Source organism: Taudactylus pleione, unplaced genomic scaffold, assembly GCF_031769625.1.
Source record: "Taudactylus pleione unplaced genomic scaffold, aTauple2 ptg000275l, whole genome shotgun sequence".
NCBI lineage: Eukaryota > Metazoa > Chordata > Amphibia > Anura > Myobatrachidae > Taudactylus > Taudactylus pleione.
Genome location: NW_028284677.1, coordinates 3435320 through 3451226, shown reverse-complemented (window position 1 = coordinate 3451226; position 15907 = coordinate 3435320). Strand labels below are relative to the sequence as shown.

At 42.6% G+C, this 15907-nt stretch overlaps 1 protein-coding gene across 2 annotated transcripts in view; it reads right to left on the bottom strand.

The window, feature by feature from the left end:
- FMN2 (formin 2) overlaps nucleotides 1-15907 on the bottom strand; it is a 414500-nt gene that overhangs the window by 156705 nt on the left and 241888 nt on the right. For both annotated transcript variants that reach the window (XR_015880159.1, XM_088481581.1), the window contains exon 9: nucleotides 7738-7829. Coding sequence is in view for 1 of the 2 variants with exons in the window: in XM_088481581.1 (XP_088337707.1) it covers nucleotides 7738-7829 (92 nt within the window). In the remaining variant the exon portion in view is untranslated. The remainder of the gene's footprint in view (nucleotides 1-7737; nucleotides 7830-15907) is intronic.

Genomic DNA, 15907 nt, shown 5'->3' with positions numbered 1-15907 from the left:
GGTCTAATGAACTTAGCACACAGCTTCTGTGTAGGCTGATGCAACCTGATATCTGTGGTAGAGAGCCATACCAGATCTCCTCTGCCAAAGGTGCATGCAAAGCCTTAAGTAGGTTAGAATGGACCTTGTACCAAATGCAATGGAACCTGGAGGTAGGAGGTGGGTCACTGGCCGTGGCGAAGCTTGCGTCGAAGGAGTTCGCCCTGGGATGTAGTCCAGAGACACAGAAAAATGGAGACATCACCAAGGCAGAATGGCAGGCATTATTAAAGGCAAACTCAGCCAATGGTAGTTTGTGAGGCCCAATCATTATGGTATTTTGAAATGTGGCATCACAGGTACTGTAGCAGCATATGGTTGGCGTGCTCTGTTTGCCCATTCGACTGCGGATGGTAACCCAAGGAGAGACTTAGATGAATGCCCAAAGAGGAGCAGAAGTGTCTCAAGAACCCTGTGATGAACTGCGTCCCTCTGAAATTATGTCAACCGGAAGCCTATGGAGCCAAAAGACATGTTGAATGAACAGGTTGGACAGTTCTTTTGCTGATGGTAACTTGGGCAAAGGGACGAAATGGGCCATCTTACTAAATCTGTCCACGATAGTCCAGACCACGGAGCAACCTGCTGAAAGTGGGAGATCCACAATAAAGACCATTGCGATATGGGTCTGTGGTCTTTTGGGAACCAAAAGTTGCAGCAGGAGACCCGAAGGAGTGGTGCAAGGAGTCTTGTTGTGGGCACAGGTCTTGCAGGTCAGAACAAACTCGCGGACATCACGAGACAAGGAGGGCCACCATACTGAGTGAGAGAGAAGTTCAGTGGTCTTGTTGATACCTGGATGCCCAAATGCCCGTTGAGCATGAAAGTCCAAGAGAACCTGTCGTCTGAACCTCTCAGGCTTGAAGAGGAGGTGTGAAGATTTTTCAGTAGGAGATTCAGTCTGATGAGCAGGAATGACTTTGGCAAGACTTCGGGTAAGCGCCAGGTGGTGGCAGGAGCTGAAGGGGAGAAAAGCTTCGGGACAAGGCATCTGCCTTAATGTTTCTGGAACCGGGTCTAAATGAAATAGAATAATTAAAGTGTGTGAAGAAAAGTGCCCAGCGTGCCTGTCTGGCATTCAATCTCTTCGCCGCGCCAATATATGACAGGTTTTTATGGTCCGTGAGCACGGAAATCTGATGCTTGGCCCCCTCCAGCCAGTGTTTCCAATCCTCGAAAGCCCATTTGATGGCCAACAGCTCACGGTTGCCTACAGTACATCATAGTTTCTTTTGGTCAAAGAGAATTTTCATGAGAAAAGGCACATGGGTGAAGCTTGCCATCGGTTGGATCCCTATGAGACAAGACTGCTCCAGCACCAATCTCTGAAGCATCTACCTCAACCACAAAAGGGAGGTCAGGATCAGGGTGACTGAGCACCGGGGTGCTGATGACTGTAATTTTGAGCTTCAGGAAGGCGTGTACTGCCTTGTCAGACCAGTGGGCAGTATCGGCATCCTTCTTCATCAGTTCAACAATCGGTGCCACGATGGATGAAAAGGACCCAATAAATCTTCTATAATAGTTAGAAAAGCCAAGGAAGCACTGGATCGCTTTGAGTGTGGTGGGCTCTGGACCCACTCCTGAATGGCCTTGACTTTTTCTGGATCCGTGGAGAATCCATGTGGTGAGATCACGTATCCTAGAAATGTGACCTGTGGAATTCAAATTTCTCGGCTTTGGGAAACAAACATTCTCTCTGAGTTTTTGAAGGACTTGTCTGACGTGGCCTTGGTGTTCGGTCATGGATGATGAAAAGATGAGGATATCATCCAGGTATACCATGACAAACTTTCCCAAGTACTCCCAGAGGACATTGTTAATCACATTTTGGAAGACAGCAGGTGCATTTGCCAAGCCGAACGGCATCACTAGGTACTCATAGTGTCCTGTATGGGTACTAAATGCCATCTTCCACTCATCCCCGCTCTTTATCCAGATAAGGGTATATGCTCCTCTGAGGTTGATTTTAGGGAAGATGGCAGCCTGCCGGAGTTGGTCAAAAAGAACGGAGATGAGGGGCAAAGGATAAGAATTTTTGACTGATATTATTCAGGTCCCGGTAGTCGATGCAGGGTGGGAGAGAGCCGTCTTTCTTCTGCACGATGAAAAACCCTGCACCTACTGGAGATTTGGATGGCCGGATGAAACCATTGGCTAGCGCCTCCTTGATATACTCCTCCATGGCTTGGGTCTCTGGAATGGATAGCAAGTATAGACGGCCCTTAGGTAACTTCACCCAAGGAAGCAACTGGATTGGCGCAATCGTAAGGCCGGTGTGGAGGTAGAGAGCTAGACTTTTGCTTGGAAAAAACATCAACATAATCTTGATATGGAACCGGCAGTTGGTTGATAGTTCCGGAGGGATGGGGTTGCACAGCTCTGATTGGTAAGGACAGGCAATGAAGTTGGCAGGTGGAACCCCATCGTCTGATATCCCCCATGCTCCAGTTCACGAGGGGATTTTGGGTCTTTAGCCAAAAAAGTCAGAGGAAAGTGGGCTCCAGTGGGCATTGGAGGAGAAAAAATGAAATATTTTCAGAGTGCAGTAGGCCCACGGAGAACTGGATGGATGGAGTCCAGAACTTAATGGTCCCACTCGAGACCTGTCTTCCATCTAGGCCACGAATGGGTATCTCCTCTTCAAGCGGAACAGTGGGTAGACCAGACTGAAGGAAGAAGGACCGGTACATGAAATTTCCCGCAGCTCCGCTGTCCAGGAAGACTGATAAAGAGAGAGAAGTCTGGGGAAATTGGACAGTGGTTGGCAGTAGTATGGAGTTATTGGAGGAGATGGAGGCCAGACCTAGATGTAACCCCTCCTGTACAGCTAGGTCCTGGCTTTTCCTGACTTCAGTGGGCATGTCTTAAGGGTGTGACTCTTACTGCTGCAGTACAGACAGAGGCCCTGAATCTGTCTACGACGTCTCTCATCAGGAGGCAAATGGAAGGCACCCAATCGCATGGATTCCTCAGGATCGATACTTGGGGCCCATGCAGCAGATGGATGAGGAGAATGAACCGGGAGGTTCTGCTCACATCTGCATTTATGGAGACGATGGTCAATCCATAGAGCTGAAGCAATGAGCTCGTCCAAGGTCCCTGGAGTTGGGTGCTGGACGAGGATGTCCTTGATTGCCTCTGACAGGCCAAGACGGTATTGACTGAGCAGAGCAGGGTCATTCCAACAAGAGCCTACCGCCCATCAGTGGAACTCAGATGAATAATCTTCCGCTGCCCATTGGCCTTGGCATATGGAGCGCAGCTTGGACTTGGCCAGTGCAGCCTTATCTGGGTCATCACTTAAGAGGCCAAGTACTTGAAAAAAGCCCAGACTGTCTGTAATGCCGCATGGCCAGGCTGCAGATTGAAGGCCCAGGTCTGAGGGTCGCCCTGGAGCAGGGAGATTATGAACCCGACCCGTTGTGTCTCTGACCCCGAGGAGAGCGGCCGGGCCCTAAAGTATAACTTGCAGCTCTCTTTGAAATTCAGAAATTGATTCCAATCACCCGAAAACCGGTCTAGCAGATTAACCTTAGACTCTCTGATGTTAGAAGAGGTGGCCGAGGTGTGGGCATCTTCAACTCGGAGGGATAATTCTTGGACCTTTTGGGTCAGGACTTGGATCTGCGCAGCCAGGACCTGCACCGGGTTCTGCACCTGCTCTATGACAGTGTGTTTTGAGTACCTGTGGTGGCCGGAGGCCAATGTAGCGACTTGGGAGCCGAGAAACAGTCTGTGCACTGGTGCGGCTTCGAAACCAGGAAACAGTCTGTGCACTGGTGCAGCTTGGAAGTCTGTGTACTGATGTTTAGACAGTATAACCGGCACAGAGTGGAGGACCCAATCAGAGCCATCTCCAGCAGAGAGTAATTCCTAATCATAGGCTGGTGTGCACCTGAGATCTGCAGAGCAGCAGATGATTAGTAGCACCTGAGAAAAACACACATACAGACAGGAATGACAGGCTTTGAACTGAACACAGACAAAACAGGATTAGATGCAGTCTCCAGTAGTAACCAAGACTGGGAACTGCCACCAAGATGATCCACTACCTGCAGATCCTAACAGAATCCTGGTTCCAGAGTCCCGAAGGTAAGTATTAGGGTTAAGGTTAGGGATAGGGTTGGGCACTGGGGGGAGGGTTAGGGCTAGGCTGCAGGGGTGCGGTTAGGCTGCGAGAGGGGAGGATTAGGGTTAGGTTGTAGGAAAGGTGGGTTAGGGTAATGGTTAGTATATTTAAAAAATTCTGTCAGCATTCTGACTGTTGTCGATATTCTGACCATCAGCAACCTGACTGCAGGGATCCCGTACCCAACCCCTCAAATCACATGTCACCTCAAGTTAATTCAATGAACATGACAATGTTTTCAGTATGGCCTCCACAGTTACCAAATCTCCAATAGAGAAGTTTTGGGACATGGTGTAACAGGTGATTCATAGCATCAAAGTGCAGGCAACAACTTTATGATGTGATCATATTAATATGTCACATTGAAACCTATTCAAATTATTTGTCTATTTAGTGCCTATTGTTGTTAGGGCAACAAGTATCCAATCAGAAGATCTAAAATAATAAACAGCAGAATGGTAACAAGTGGTTTCTATCAAACTGAAATGAAGTTCATACATCCAGTTTAATTATTATGAGGAATCAGTCATACTATTTTGCTAACACAAGAGTAACAATTGGCTGGTTCAGGATTCCTCATGTACATTCTGAAATGAATTAATCTGGAATGAATCATAATAATGCACGGGAGCAATTTCATCTTGCCACAACCCCCTGCATCTCATACTGTAACAACCTTTGCCATGTCACCACAATCCCCTGCTTTTTACTCCTGTCACCTGCATCTCACCAGTGTCACCACCACCTCCACTGCTGCTGCCCTGCAGCTGGTGGGGTCCAGTTGCCAAACATAGTGATGAGCAATGTCCTCTTTGCACAATGTACTCTGTATTTGCTGGGCTTCCTATTGAGCTTCCTTGTTGTGGTGCCCCTGTCCAATAACAGTGCTGATTTCCTTGGGAGGTGCTTCCTGTTCACTGAGGGTGTGTGGCTGAGCGAGAACATCACACTAGACAGGGAGCACTCCACTGTGGAGGAGTGGTGGCCAGAATCCGCCTGCAGGATCAGCATTGTGATGGACATCGAAATCCGAGGGTGACTAACCAACAATGTTTTTGTTCTGACAGTATTGTTTTTACCATTTGATTGTGGTGATCCGATGTTTGCAACCATTGAATGGAAATCAGTCAATGGTGTTTTGATGGTTGTTTTAATTCCTGATAGCTTTTCCTCCCCTGGCTCCTTCCTGACTACTGTGTCTGCATCAGGGCATTGGTTTGTTGGAAGCTGTCTCTCACTCTGACTGCCTCAGACATAACCCTGCTCAGTCCCTGACTCCCTCCCCTCTAGGCTACTGCTGTCTCAGAGAGCCAATCAGAGCACAGCCCTCTCCCTTGAAGCAGCAGTCAGTCACTAACACATCACAACAATGTTTCAGCGCCAGTGTTTCAATGTTTCAGTTCCTGTATAGAGCTTGGTCCAAGATTATTTTCTGTGACTGCTTCACTAAAATCATCACTACTCTGCTCCTTTTCTCACAGATGAATGGTTCATACACCTAAACCTTCCTTGACCAATGCTGTATAAAATAGTGAAAAGCCCATCAAATCTATCCAGCGGTTCAAGAGATTGGCCCGAACTAATACACAGCCCCTTGAACTGGAAACTTTATTATATATATATAGTGTGTGTGTGTGTCACACTATATGGATAAAAGTATTCGGAAGCCTGACTATTACACCAACCTGGTACTGTAATGACATTGTATGCAGATACATATAGTCTAATATGGAGGTGGTCCCCCTTTTGCAGCTATGACAGCTTCCACTCTTCTTGGAAGGCTTTCCACAAGAATTTGGAGGGTTTCGTGTGGGAATTTGTGCCTATTCATTCTGTAGAGCATTTATGAGGTCAGGCACTGATGTTGGATGAGAAGGCCTGGCTCGCAATCTCCATTCCAGTTCATCCCAAAGGTGCTCGATGGGGTTGAGGTCTGTGTGGGCCAGTCAAGTTCTTCCACACCAAACTCATCAAACCATGTCTTTATAGTCCTCGCTTTGTGCACTGGGAAACAGTCATGTTGAAATAGAAAAGGGTCTTCCCCAAACTGTTGCCACAAAGTTGGAAGCATAGCATTGTCCAAAATGTTTTGGTATGCTGAAGCATTAAGATTGCATTTCAATGGAGATAAGGGCACTAGCCAAAACCCTGACAAACAGTTCCATACCATTATCCCTCCTCCACCAAACTTCAGTTGGCACAATGCAGTCAGGCAGGTTATGTTCTCCCGGCAGCTGCCAAACCCAGATTCTCCCATCTGACTGCCAAACACAGAAGCGTGATTTGTCACGCCACAGAACACATTTCCCCTGCTCCACAGTCCAGCGTCAGTGTGCTTTACACCACTCCATCTGACGCTTGGCATTGGACTTGGTGATGTGAAGCTTGCATGCAGCTGCTCGGCCATGGAAACCCATTCCCTTAAGCTCCTGTCACACAGTTTTTGTGCTTACATTAATGCCAGTGTAAGTTTGGAACTCTTCAGCTATGGAATTAGCTGAACTCCGCTCCGCTGAACTCCGCTCTGTGATTAGTTGACTCCGCTCTGTGATTTTACGTGTCTTCCGCTTCATGGCTGAGTTACTGTTGTTCCTAAATGCTTACACTTTCTAATAATATCACTTACAATTGACCATGGAATATCCAGCAAGGATAAAATTTCACAAACCGACTTATTGCAAAGGTGGCATCCTATCACAGTACCATGCTTGTAGTTACTGAGCTCTTCAGAACGACCCATATTGTATCACAAATGTTTGCAAATGGAGACTGCATGGCTAGGTGCTTGATTTTATACATCTGTGGCAACGGGTCTGAATAAAACACCTGAATTCAATAATTAACAGGTTTGGCCAAATATTTTTTGTCCATATAGTGTAGATAGAGATGTAAAAAGTATGCTTGGTATGAACTTATTTTCTGAGTCCATGTTAATGCCATTACAAAGCAAAGAGGATATCCTGAATCAGATACATCTCTAACTGATTATGGCCCTCATTCAGAGCCGGACGGTCTGAGCAGAGCGCACGCTCTGAATGAGGGCCGTCCTCCTGGACGCTCGTATAGCTGTGGGTCACCACCCACAGCACATACGAGCATGCAGGATGATGGTCGCGATGGTCTTGACCATCGCGACCATCGCCAGTGCGACCAGAAGCCTGTGGTCGGGTTTTTCGACCACAAGCCCTGGAGTGATTTTGGCTCTATCAGAGCCAAAATCACTCCCACTGACATCACTAGTGATGTCAGTGGGGCCGGCTTCTGACGGTAGGCGTTCCCTTGGGAACGCCTCCGTCTGGCAGGCACGCCCCCGGCACGCCCACCAAAGGGGGCGTGCTGTCAATCAACATCGACAGCACGCCCCCTTTGATCAGACACAACGAGCGAAGGAAAGTCCTTCGCTCGTCGCATCTGGCGCATGCGCACGACGGAGCTCCCTCCGTCGTGCGCATGCGCAGTGCACACCATCGACCCACTTGCGAGCGGACAGCCACTTGCGAGTGGGTCTGAATGAGGCCCTATGTTCGCATGTCTGCATTTAAAATGTAATTTAATGGACTTCTTACTGCTCAGGCTTGTCCAGGGGTTTTGAACTGTCCTTATTTTTTGAAGCCTTGACATGCTTTTCAATTTTCTCCTGTTCTTCTGACACAGCTCTCTGTAAACAGACATAAACACTACGTAAATACAATGTACAATGGAGCTTATAAATTGCAATAAAAAATAACTTGCCAGAACTTCTTTACTACTTACATAATTTACTTCTTTATAAGTCAATCACATTCTCTACATTATACTGTACCTGCTCCAGACAGGAGTGGCTACTAACCTCCAGATCAGCAGTTGTAACATCCCTACAGACGCTGCAGCTACAGACCATTGTCCAGCATTTATGTTACCATTGCCAGACCCTGCTCTTTCCCCAATTGTGTATATTCACACACATACACACATACATACATACATACATACATACATACATACATACGTGTGTGTGTGTGTATATATATATATATATATATATATATGTAAGAAAGACTGGTGGCACTCAGCGTCTGGTAAAACACTCTTCTGTAATCCAACAGCGTTTCGGGCGGGTGCCCATTACAAAGGATATATGCACAATATATACACAATATCTATATATACCCCACAGGATTACTAATTAGGTCTAAGATCTTACTCACCTGAGCAGTACGGCCTCCTGACACTCACCAGCAGCGTGCCACATGATATCTGAGTCGCATCACCGTGACGTCATCAGCCGTGCCACTCAGGTGCCCTCGATCCCGATATCCCCTTCGTTGCCGTGGCAACCTAAAAACAAATCAAAACATGACATCGTCTTTAATGTAAATTACAAACACAATTATTGACATATATAAATAAAATACATAATCAAATCAATTTGGGCTCTTTCTCCTCTGTTAGTTAGTGCGCACAATTCACTATGCTATAGAGTATTCTTGCTAAATCTCTTATTATTATATGCTTACGTATTTTGTAAAATTCATTAACCAAAGCCATTTTAAAGATAGGAGGGATAACTAAGACTCAATAAGAAAACTAAGTATATAAGTTTAATTAAAGATGAATTTTAAAGGTATTGTTAGAAAAATTATTGTTTAAAGAAAACAATGAAGGCCAAGTGTCTCATTTAAGACTCTCAGGGCCATGGTATCCAATTTAAAAATCAGCTTGCCTCTCCTCGTTGGCAACAGCGAGCAACCAGTGGCCAAGCACTTCTTGATGACAAACATGGAGTAGCTGATTGGGGGTCAAGAATAATTTACCACATACCTTGCCTCTATTTCCTCCTCTAATATATGGTATGTGGTAAATTATTCTTGACCTCAGATCAGCTACTCCATGTTTGGCAGTCAAGAAGTGCTTGGCCACTGGTTGCTTGCTGTTGCCAACGAGCAGAGGCAAGCTGATTTTTAAATTGGATACCATGGCCCCGAGAGGCTTAAATGAGACACTTGGCCTTCATTGTTTTCTTTAAACAATAATTTTTCTAACAATACCTTTAAAATTCATCTTTAATTAAACTTATATACTTAGTTTTCTTATTGAGTCTTAGTTATCCCTCCTATCTTTAAAATGGCTTTGGTTAATGAATTTTACAAAATACGTAAGCATATAATAATAAGAGATTTAGCAAGAATATTCTATAGCATATTGAATTGTGCGCACTAACTGAGGAGAAAGAGCCCAAATTGAGTTGATTATGTATTTTATTATATATGTCAATAATTGTGTTTGCAATTTACATTAAAGACGATGTCATGTTTTGATTTGTTTTTAGGTTGCCACGGCAACGAAGGGGAGATCGGGATCGAGGTCACCTGAGCGGCGCGGCTGATGACGTCACTTTGATGCAACTCAGATACCATGGGGCACGCTGCTGGTGAGTGTCGGGAGGCCGTACTGCTCAGGTGAGTAAGATCTTAGACCTGATTAGCAATCCTGTGGGGTATATATAGATATTGTGTATATTTTGTGTATATATCCTTGATAACGGGCACCCGCCCGAAACGCCGTTGGATTAAAGAAGAGTGTTTTACCAGACGCTGAGTGCCACCAGTCTTTCTTTTCTAGGCATTGGAGCAGCCTTGTTCCTAGGAGGGCATCAGCGCAAGTACCTTTTATTATACTAGTGAGTGCCGGGACATTGCTGGACTTATATACATATATATATATAAATTTTTTCCCATATCTCCTCATTAACAAGAAATATTTCTCGTTATAAGATGCACTACAGTGACTTTTACTATTTTGTTACAATTGCCAAATGAGGAGTACAGTAGTAACTTTGAATACATTTGGCACATACTGTTGTAATATTGAGATTCACTTCACACATGTGAAGTTCTAACTCTATGGATCCAGGATTTCAATCGCTTTCTGACTGCTCATTTATGCTATTGTATGTCTATTATACATATATTTTAAGTGGATTTTTAAGTGTTTGTTTTGAATAATAAATTGTGTTTATTTTTATAATTTGATAAGTACATATTTGTGGTACCCTGGAACATAATTAATCTGAATGTGAATTAGCGCTGCTACTATATTTATTAGTATCATTTAACAGGTGGTGGCAGCCACCTTATAGCAGCTGCTTGTCACCCCATTTTTCTTCTCCCTTCCCTTCCACTTTCTCTCCATTCCTTGCTCTGCGCATAGGATTTTTAAATCGATACAACTAGAACACCAAGTTAAAGAAAATGTTGGTAAAAGTGATTTCATTGTAGGTGAAGTTGTGGGCTACAGCTTGTATAAAATACTTCTACTAACATACAAAGCAGTGGCATATCTATAATGGGTCCAGGATGTGCAGTGAATATGGGCCCCTGATGTTTTGTTCCCTGAGCCACTTTGTTATCACTTTTGCCAACAGTAAACCATCCTGAGGCCACTCGTGTGGGGTTGCTTCTCAGCCAATGGAGAGGGCTCACTCACAATTTTGCCTAAGAGCACAGCCATGAATAAAGAATAAAGAATGGTACCAAAACATCCTCCAAGAGCAACTTCTCCCAACCATCTAAGAACAGTTTGGTGTCGTACAATGCCTTTTCCAGCATGATATAGCACCTTGCCATAAGGCAAAAGTGATTACTAAGTGGCTCTGGGAACAAAACATTGAAATTTTGAGTCAATGGCCAGGAAACTCCACAGATCTTAATCACATTGAGAACTTGTGGTCAATCCTCAAGAGGTGGGTGGACAAATAAAAGCATACAAATTTTGACAAACTCCATTGATTAGGCAAGAATGGGCGACCATCAGTGACCCAGAAGTTGATTGACAGCATGTCATGGCTAATTTGCAGAGGTCTTGAAAAAGAAGAGTCAACACTGCAAATATTGACTCTTTGCATAAACTTAATGTAATTGTCAATAAAAGCCTTTGACACTTATGAAATGCTTGTAATTTTACCTCACTATACCATAGTAACATCTGACAAACAGGTCTAAAAACACTGAAGCTGCAAACTTTGTGAAAACCAATACTTGTGTCATTCTCAAAACTTTTGGCCATGCCTGTAGATGTGCAACTAGTGATCTGTAATTTGTACTAAAGTGTGCGCCAGTGAGTCATGTGAGCAAGATATAAACAGACTAATGGAATTTTCTGACCGAGTTAGAAATGGCAGAAAATGTGGGGATGCCGCAAATCCAAGAAAAGAATTTTAGCAAGAGTTATTTCTGCTGAATCCTTGAGAATTATGTATTTGTAGGACACTAAATTATTTAACTCTTCATCATTCTGAGGCTCCATCCCAAAATTGTTTTAAGGAGACTTTGGAATAAATTAGTTTGATGAAGGGTGCACTTCTAAAGTGGTTTATGTGATGCAGTGGCGTCCCTACCTGTCGATGCACCCAGTGCGGTGACAACTTAGCAGTACATGCGGCACTACCGCAAGCGCGTTGGAAAAAGGGGTGGTGGCCTCATGTCAATGGGCGTGGCCTCGTGGATGGGGGCAGGGCCCCAAACCAGAACCCTGGTTTTAGTCTCTCCGGGGGGTCCTGGAGGTGCGGGCTGCCCCCCGGGGACCAGAGTACTTGTAGTGTCAGCTCCCTCACTGTGACAGGAGCCGAGTGCTGCACCCAGCTGCTGTCACTGAGGGGGAGTCTGCACTTTGGTGTCACCCCTCGGCGGGTGACACCCGGGTGAGTCCCGCACCCCCTGTACTTTCTTTGTGACGCCATTGATGTGATGTTGAAAGTTGCTGGGCATGCCCCTAGCATAACAAAAATGGGAGAGTGGCTTGTGGGCATGGCATTTCACATATGGACACACCCCTTTACACAAGGCCACGCCTACTTTTAAGGAGCACGCCTTCGGCGCACGCACATAGGGCCCGTATCACAGTTGTTTCCAGGGCCACTTTAAATTCCCAATTGACCCCTGGATATATATATATTATATATATATATACATATTTGATGGTTAAATGTGATGTTTTGTGGGCAGCATGCAGGAAAGGAATTTATAGTCTGTATATTGTCAATATGGTTCTCCACATGTGGTTTAAACAATCGTTCCATGTGCTGTTCCCTTTTGTGATAAGGCCTTGAACCATGTGCTTGGTTCAATGGTGGTTGTAAATTACCAATATTATGGTCATAGTTATAATCCTAGACTTTTATAGTTCAAATAGGTGTGCTATAGTTATTATAATTATGATCATTGATGGATATCAGTGTTGTAGGATGATTTAAAGAGATCAAGCCTCATGGGAGCTTTGGCCTGTAGACAGAGGAATTACATGTGCTTCTCCCCCACCTCATTGAATCTTGTTAATGCTAACTGTATTCTGGAAGGATTGTGAGATCTGTGTTAATGCTGGCTGTGTTAGATATTGGAATACTATATAATGCAATGTTTGCCTGATGATACCACAGTTATGGTGTGTAAGAATGATGTCCCGTCTACCAAAAATAGTTTCAAGGTGAGGTGAGCTCCACATCTCACTAATAGGTATCATATCTGTGAAAGAGCATTGAAAGTCTATTTTACTTATTATCATGTTCAGTTAACAATCGGCATACAATATCCAGTTTGCATTACGTTGGTATTACAGAGCTATAGCATTATGGGAGTTTTCCTCAAGGGAGTTTCAAAATGGAGTTTATCTTTGTGCCATGAGGTTTGGACAAAACACATGTGCCATCCCATCCCATCCCCCACACATCCCATACCCCCATACTCACACACACTCTCACTCTCTCTCTCTCTCTCTCTCTCTCATCATCTCTGTATATCTTATATTGTATTTTGACTTTGACAAGTTTAAATACTGTTTTATGATATACCTTATGTATGTGGACTTTATGAGCATTGTTTTGATTATATAAATACACTTTACAACATCTGGTGTGCAATGTTTTATTGAAATTAAATTATCCTAATGACTTAAAGATTCCTGGGTAACACTTTGCGAGTTAAGATATTAGTTATAATATGTTATTAAATGATAAAAATAGAATATTTGCTTCAGACATATGAGATTAAAACAGGCAACTGCAGGTACAAACAAACAAAAGAAGGAAGAAAACCCCAAAACCACCTAACAATGGTGCTCCAAACTAGGCTGCTTAGAATTGTGATTCCCACAATTAAAAGCAGAGAACCTGTATTTTTTTTTGCATGTTTGTTTTGTCTGTTTGTACACAGGATGCCACTTGTACAAATGGCAATCCAACAATGGCTGATTTCATTGTAATTCTCACAGTACTAGAGACCAAAATTTGTTTGTCTTAATTTTTGAATGGTTGCACAAGATGTTTAACATTTTCTTTCCAACAAGAGTATTTTACAGGATTGCTAAGAAGTCACCATGAACAGCAGACTCTATTGTTGAAAAAATGCTAGCTCCTAACCATTCACCAAGAATTATGATGGTAAATGTATCACTACATTTATTAGGGATTTCCCTATTAAATCCAACCTACAGAATATCTGCAGTGAAACTTGTGTATTAAGGACACACATTACACAAATTCAGCAACCACATGCACAACCCATGACACCAGAATTTGTAACTACACATTGCATATTGACACATGAACAGTGCATGTTTTAAAGTACTAGAGAATTCATAATTAATTGCAGTAAACCCAAATATGAATAATATTTTTTTTTTATAAATATTAATTTTTCATATGATTGAAGCAAATGAATGTAAATAAAAATTAATTTAGTGACTATTAAGTATTTTATCTATTTAACTGCAATGTATAGCAAATTTGTTCCAATGTGGTGTGTTCTGATAATGTCACGAACATTACAATTGGCAAATATTATGATGTTGTCAGAATAATCATGATTCATGCAGGAGCTGGAATTAAGCACCAATGTGAACCATGATTTGCATTCATTACCTTCTGTTGTTGTTCTCAATGGCTAATTGCTAACAAAAGGGGGGTTTACAGAAGATCTCGGAAAAAAGGGATCTTATATACAGCATTTCTGAACACACACATACCTGCAATAAACACACACATACCTGCAATACAGAAGTTGATAGACTCTTGTCCATATAGTGTTTGAGTCTAATAATTGAAAAGTTTTAGAATAGGAAAACATAAGTACAGGAATAGATAATAGTGCTTGTGGACTTGTACAATACCATGAGTATCTTATGTGAGGTTTATTTGTACTGTATACATGATCTTGGTTATATGTGTGTAGTTTTTATGTACCTCTTCTGAAAAATTGGTTCAGAGAAAATACCATAGAATTGTGGATACTTGAGGTTTTTGTCAAGGGTGTGTGATATAAGGGTGTAGGTAGCATCCAGTCAAAGGTATGAGCCGTGTGGGCCGCTCCCATGGACGTATTAGGCGCAAAACAACTGGGACTCTGACTCTGGTTGCAGTGGTACAAGGTGTAAGTTTCAACATGGTTGTGGAAAAATAGCCTGTTCCATTAAAGGCATGTTTATCCTATAATTACACCAAAAATATGTCTTTGATAGTTGTCTAGCGGGTACGTGCTTCAGCGACACAGTAGGAACTATGAACAGACCATGCGCAATGGTTGCCCAATAATGCGAAAAGTAGCGATTTTGGTGCGGTTAGAAAACCAGGTCTGTGAGACTAGTTCACCGATTCTTTTAAGGAATCGAGGACTTCACTTCCATGCAACAGACAGTAGGGGTATCACACAGTTTTCTATCACAGTCATTGATCAACTTAATTTCACACTAAAATATGGATTTCCTTAAATAATGTAAGAAACTCGCGAAGGGATAAATATGTGTTTAACCCATTTATTCAGTTCTGCAACAGATATATAGGTGGCACCGGTGTGAAGCTTATAATCAGGTGATGTATTGCTAAGCAGGGTGTGATTAATTGGATCATATGGCATGTTTGCAATGAGTCCTATAATAATCATACTATATATATACTTGTAAGCAGAATGTAGTTGAAAAAGACTAAATTGCAGGTTGGCGAAGTCTGTAATAATGGTAAATATGGATATTCATCATTTTAGATGCCACAGATGTTAGGATGTCTAAATAATTGTTTTCCTTAAGGTAAAAAGGTCATGTAGTAAGTATATATGACTGCAAGAAATATGATTTTTAGAAAGCGATATACATTACATTATAGATACTGATAGACAATGTGATATGCGTAATACTCAAAATGTTGGACATGAGATATTCCTTAGTAGTAAGGAAATCATATGAAAAGCAAATATAAGGAAATCTAGATTTGTAATTACTGCAGTAAATAAGGAGACGTCCTTATGATACTGATTACAGATGATAATGGGTTTAACCTTTAAGCTTATAGCAAAGTTTACGGTATATGCAATTGTTCTTAAGACTGTATACAGTAACATATGGGTTAAGATAGAGAGATGGTAATAAAATCCTGCTCATTTTAAAATACCAGGTGTATGCAGGTAAATTATAATACTACATATTTATATTGGAGTAAAGTATTCTAAAATTCCCCTAGTGGTAGCAAATAGGTATTGCAGCCCCTGACTACATTCATAGGAATTGGAAGATGGGTGGATATGGTCTTTTTGTAGGATCTTAAAATATTAATCGCTTAAAATATACCTGTATATCTCATGACGTGACGTATGTAGTAAATGCCATCGGTACTGTTGTAAGTGGTAACAGACCATTAAAAAAATAGTTTTTAGAGATCCCAAGTGATTATTAATAACAGGTACAAATGTAATATTTTGAGTGTTTATATATCCC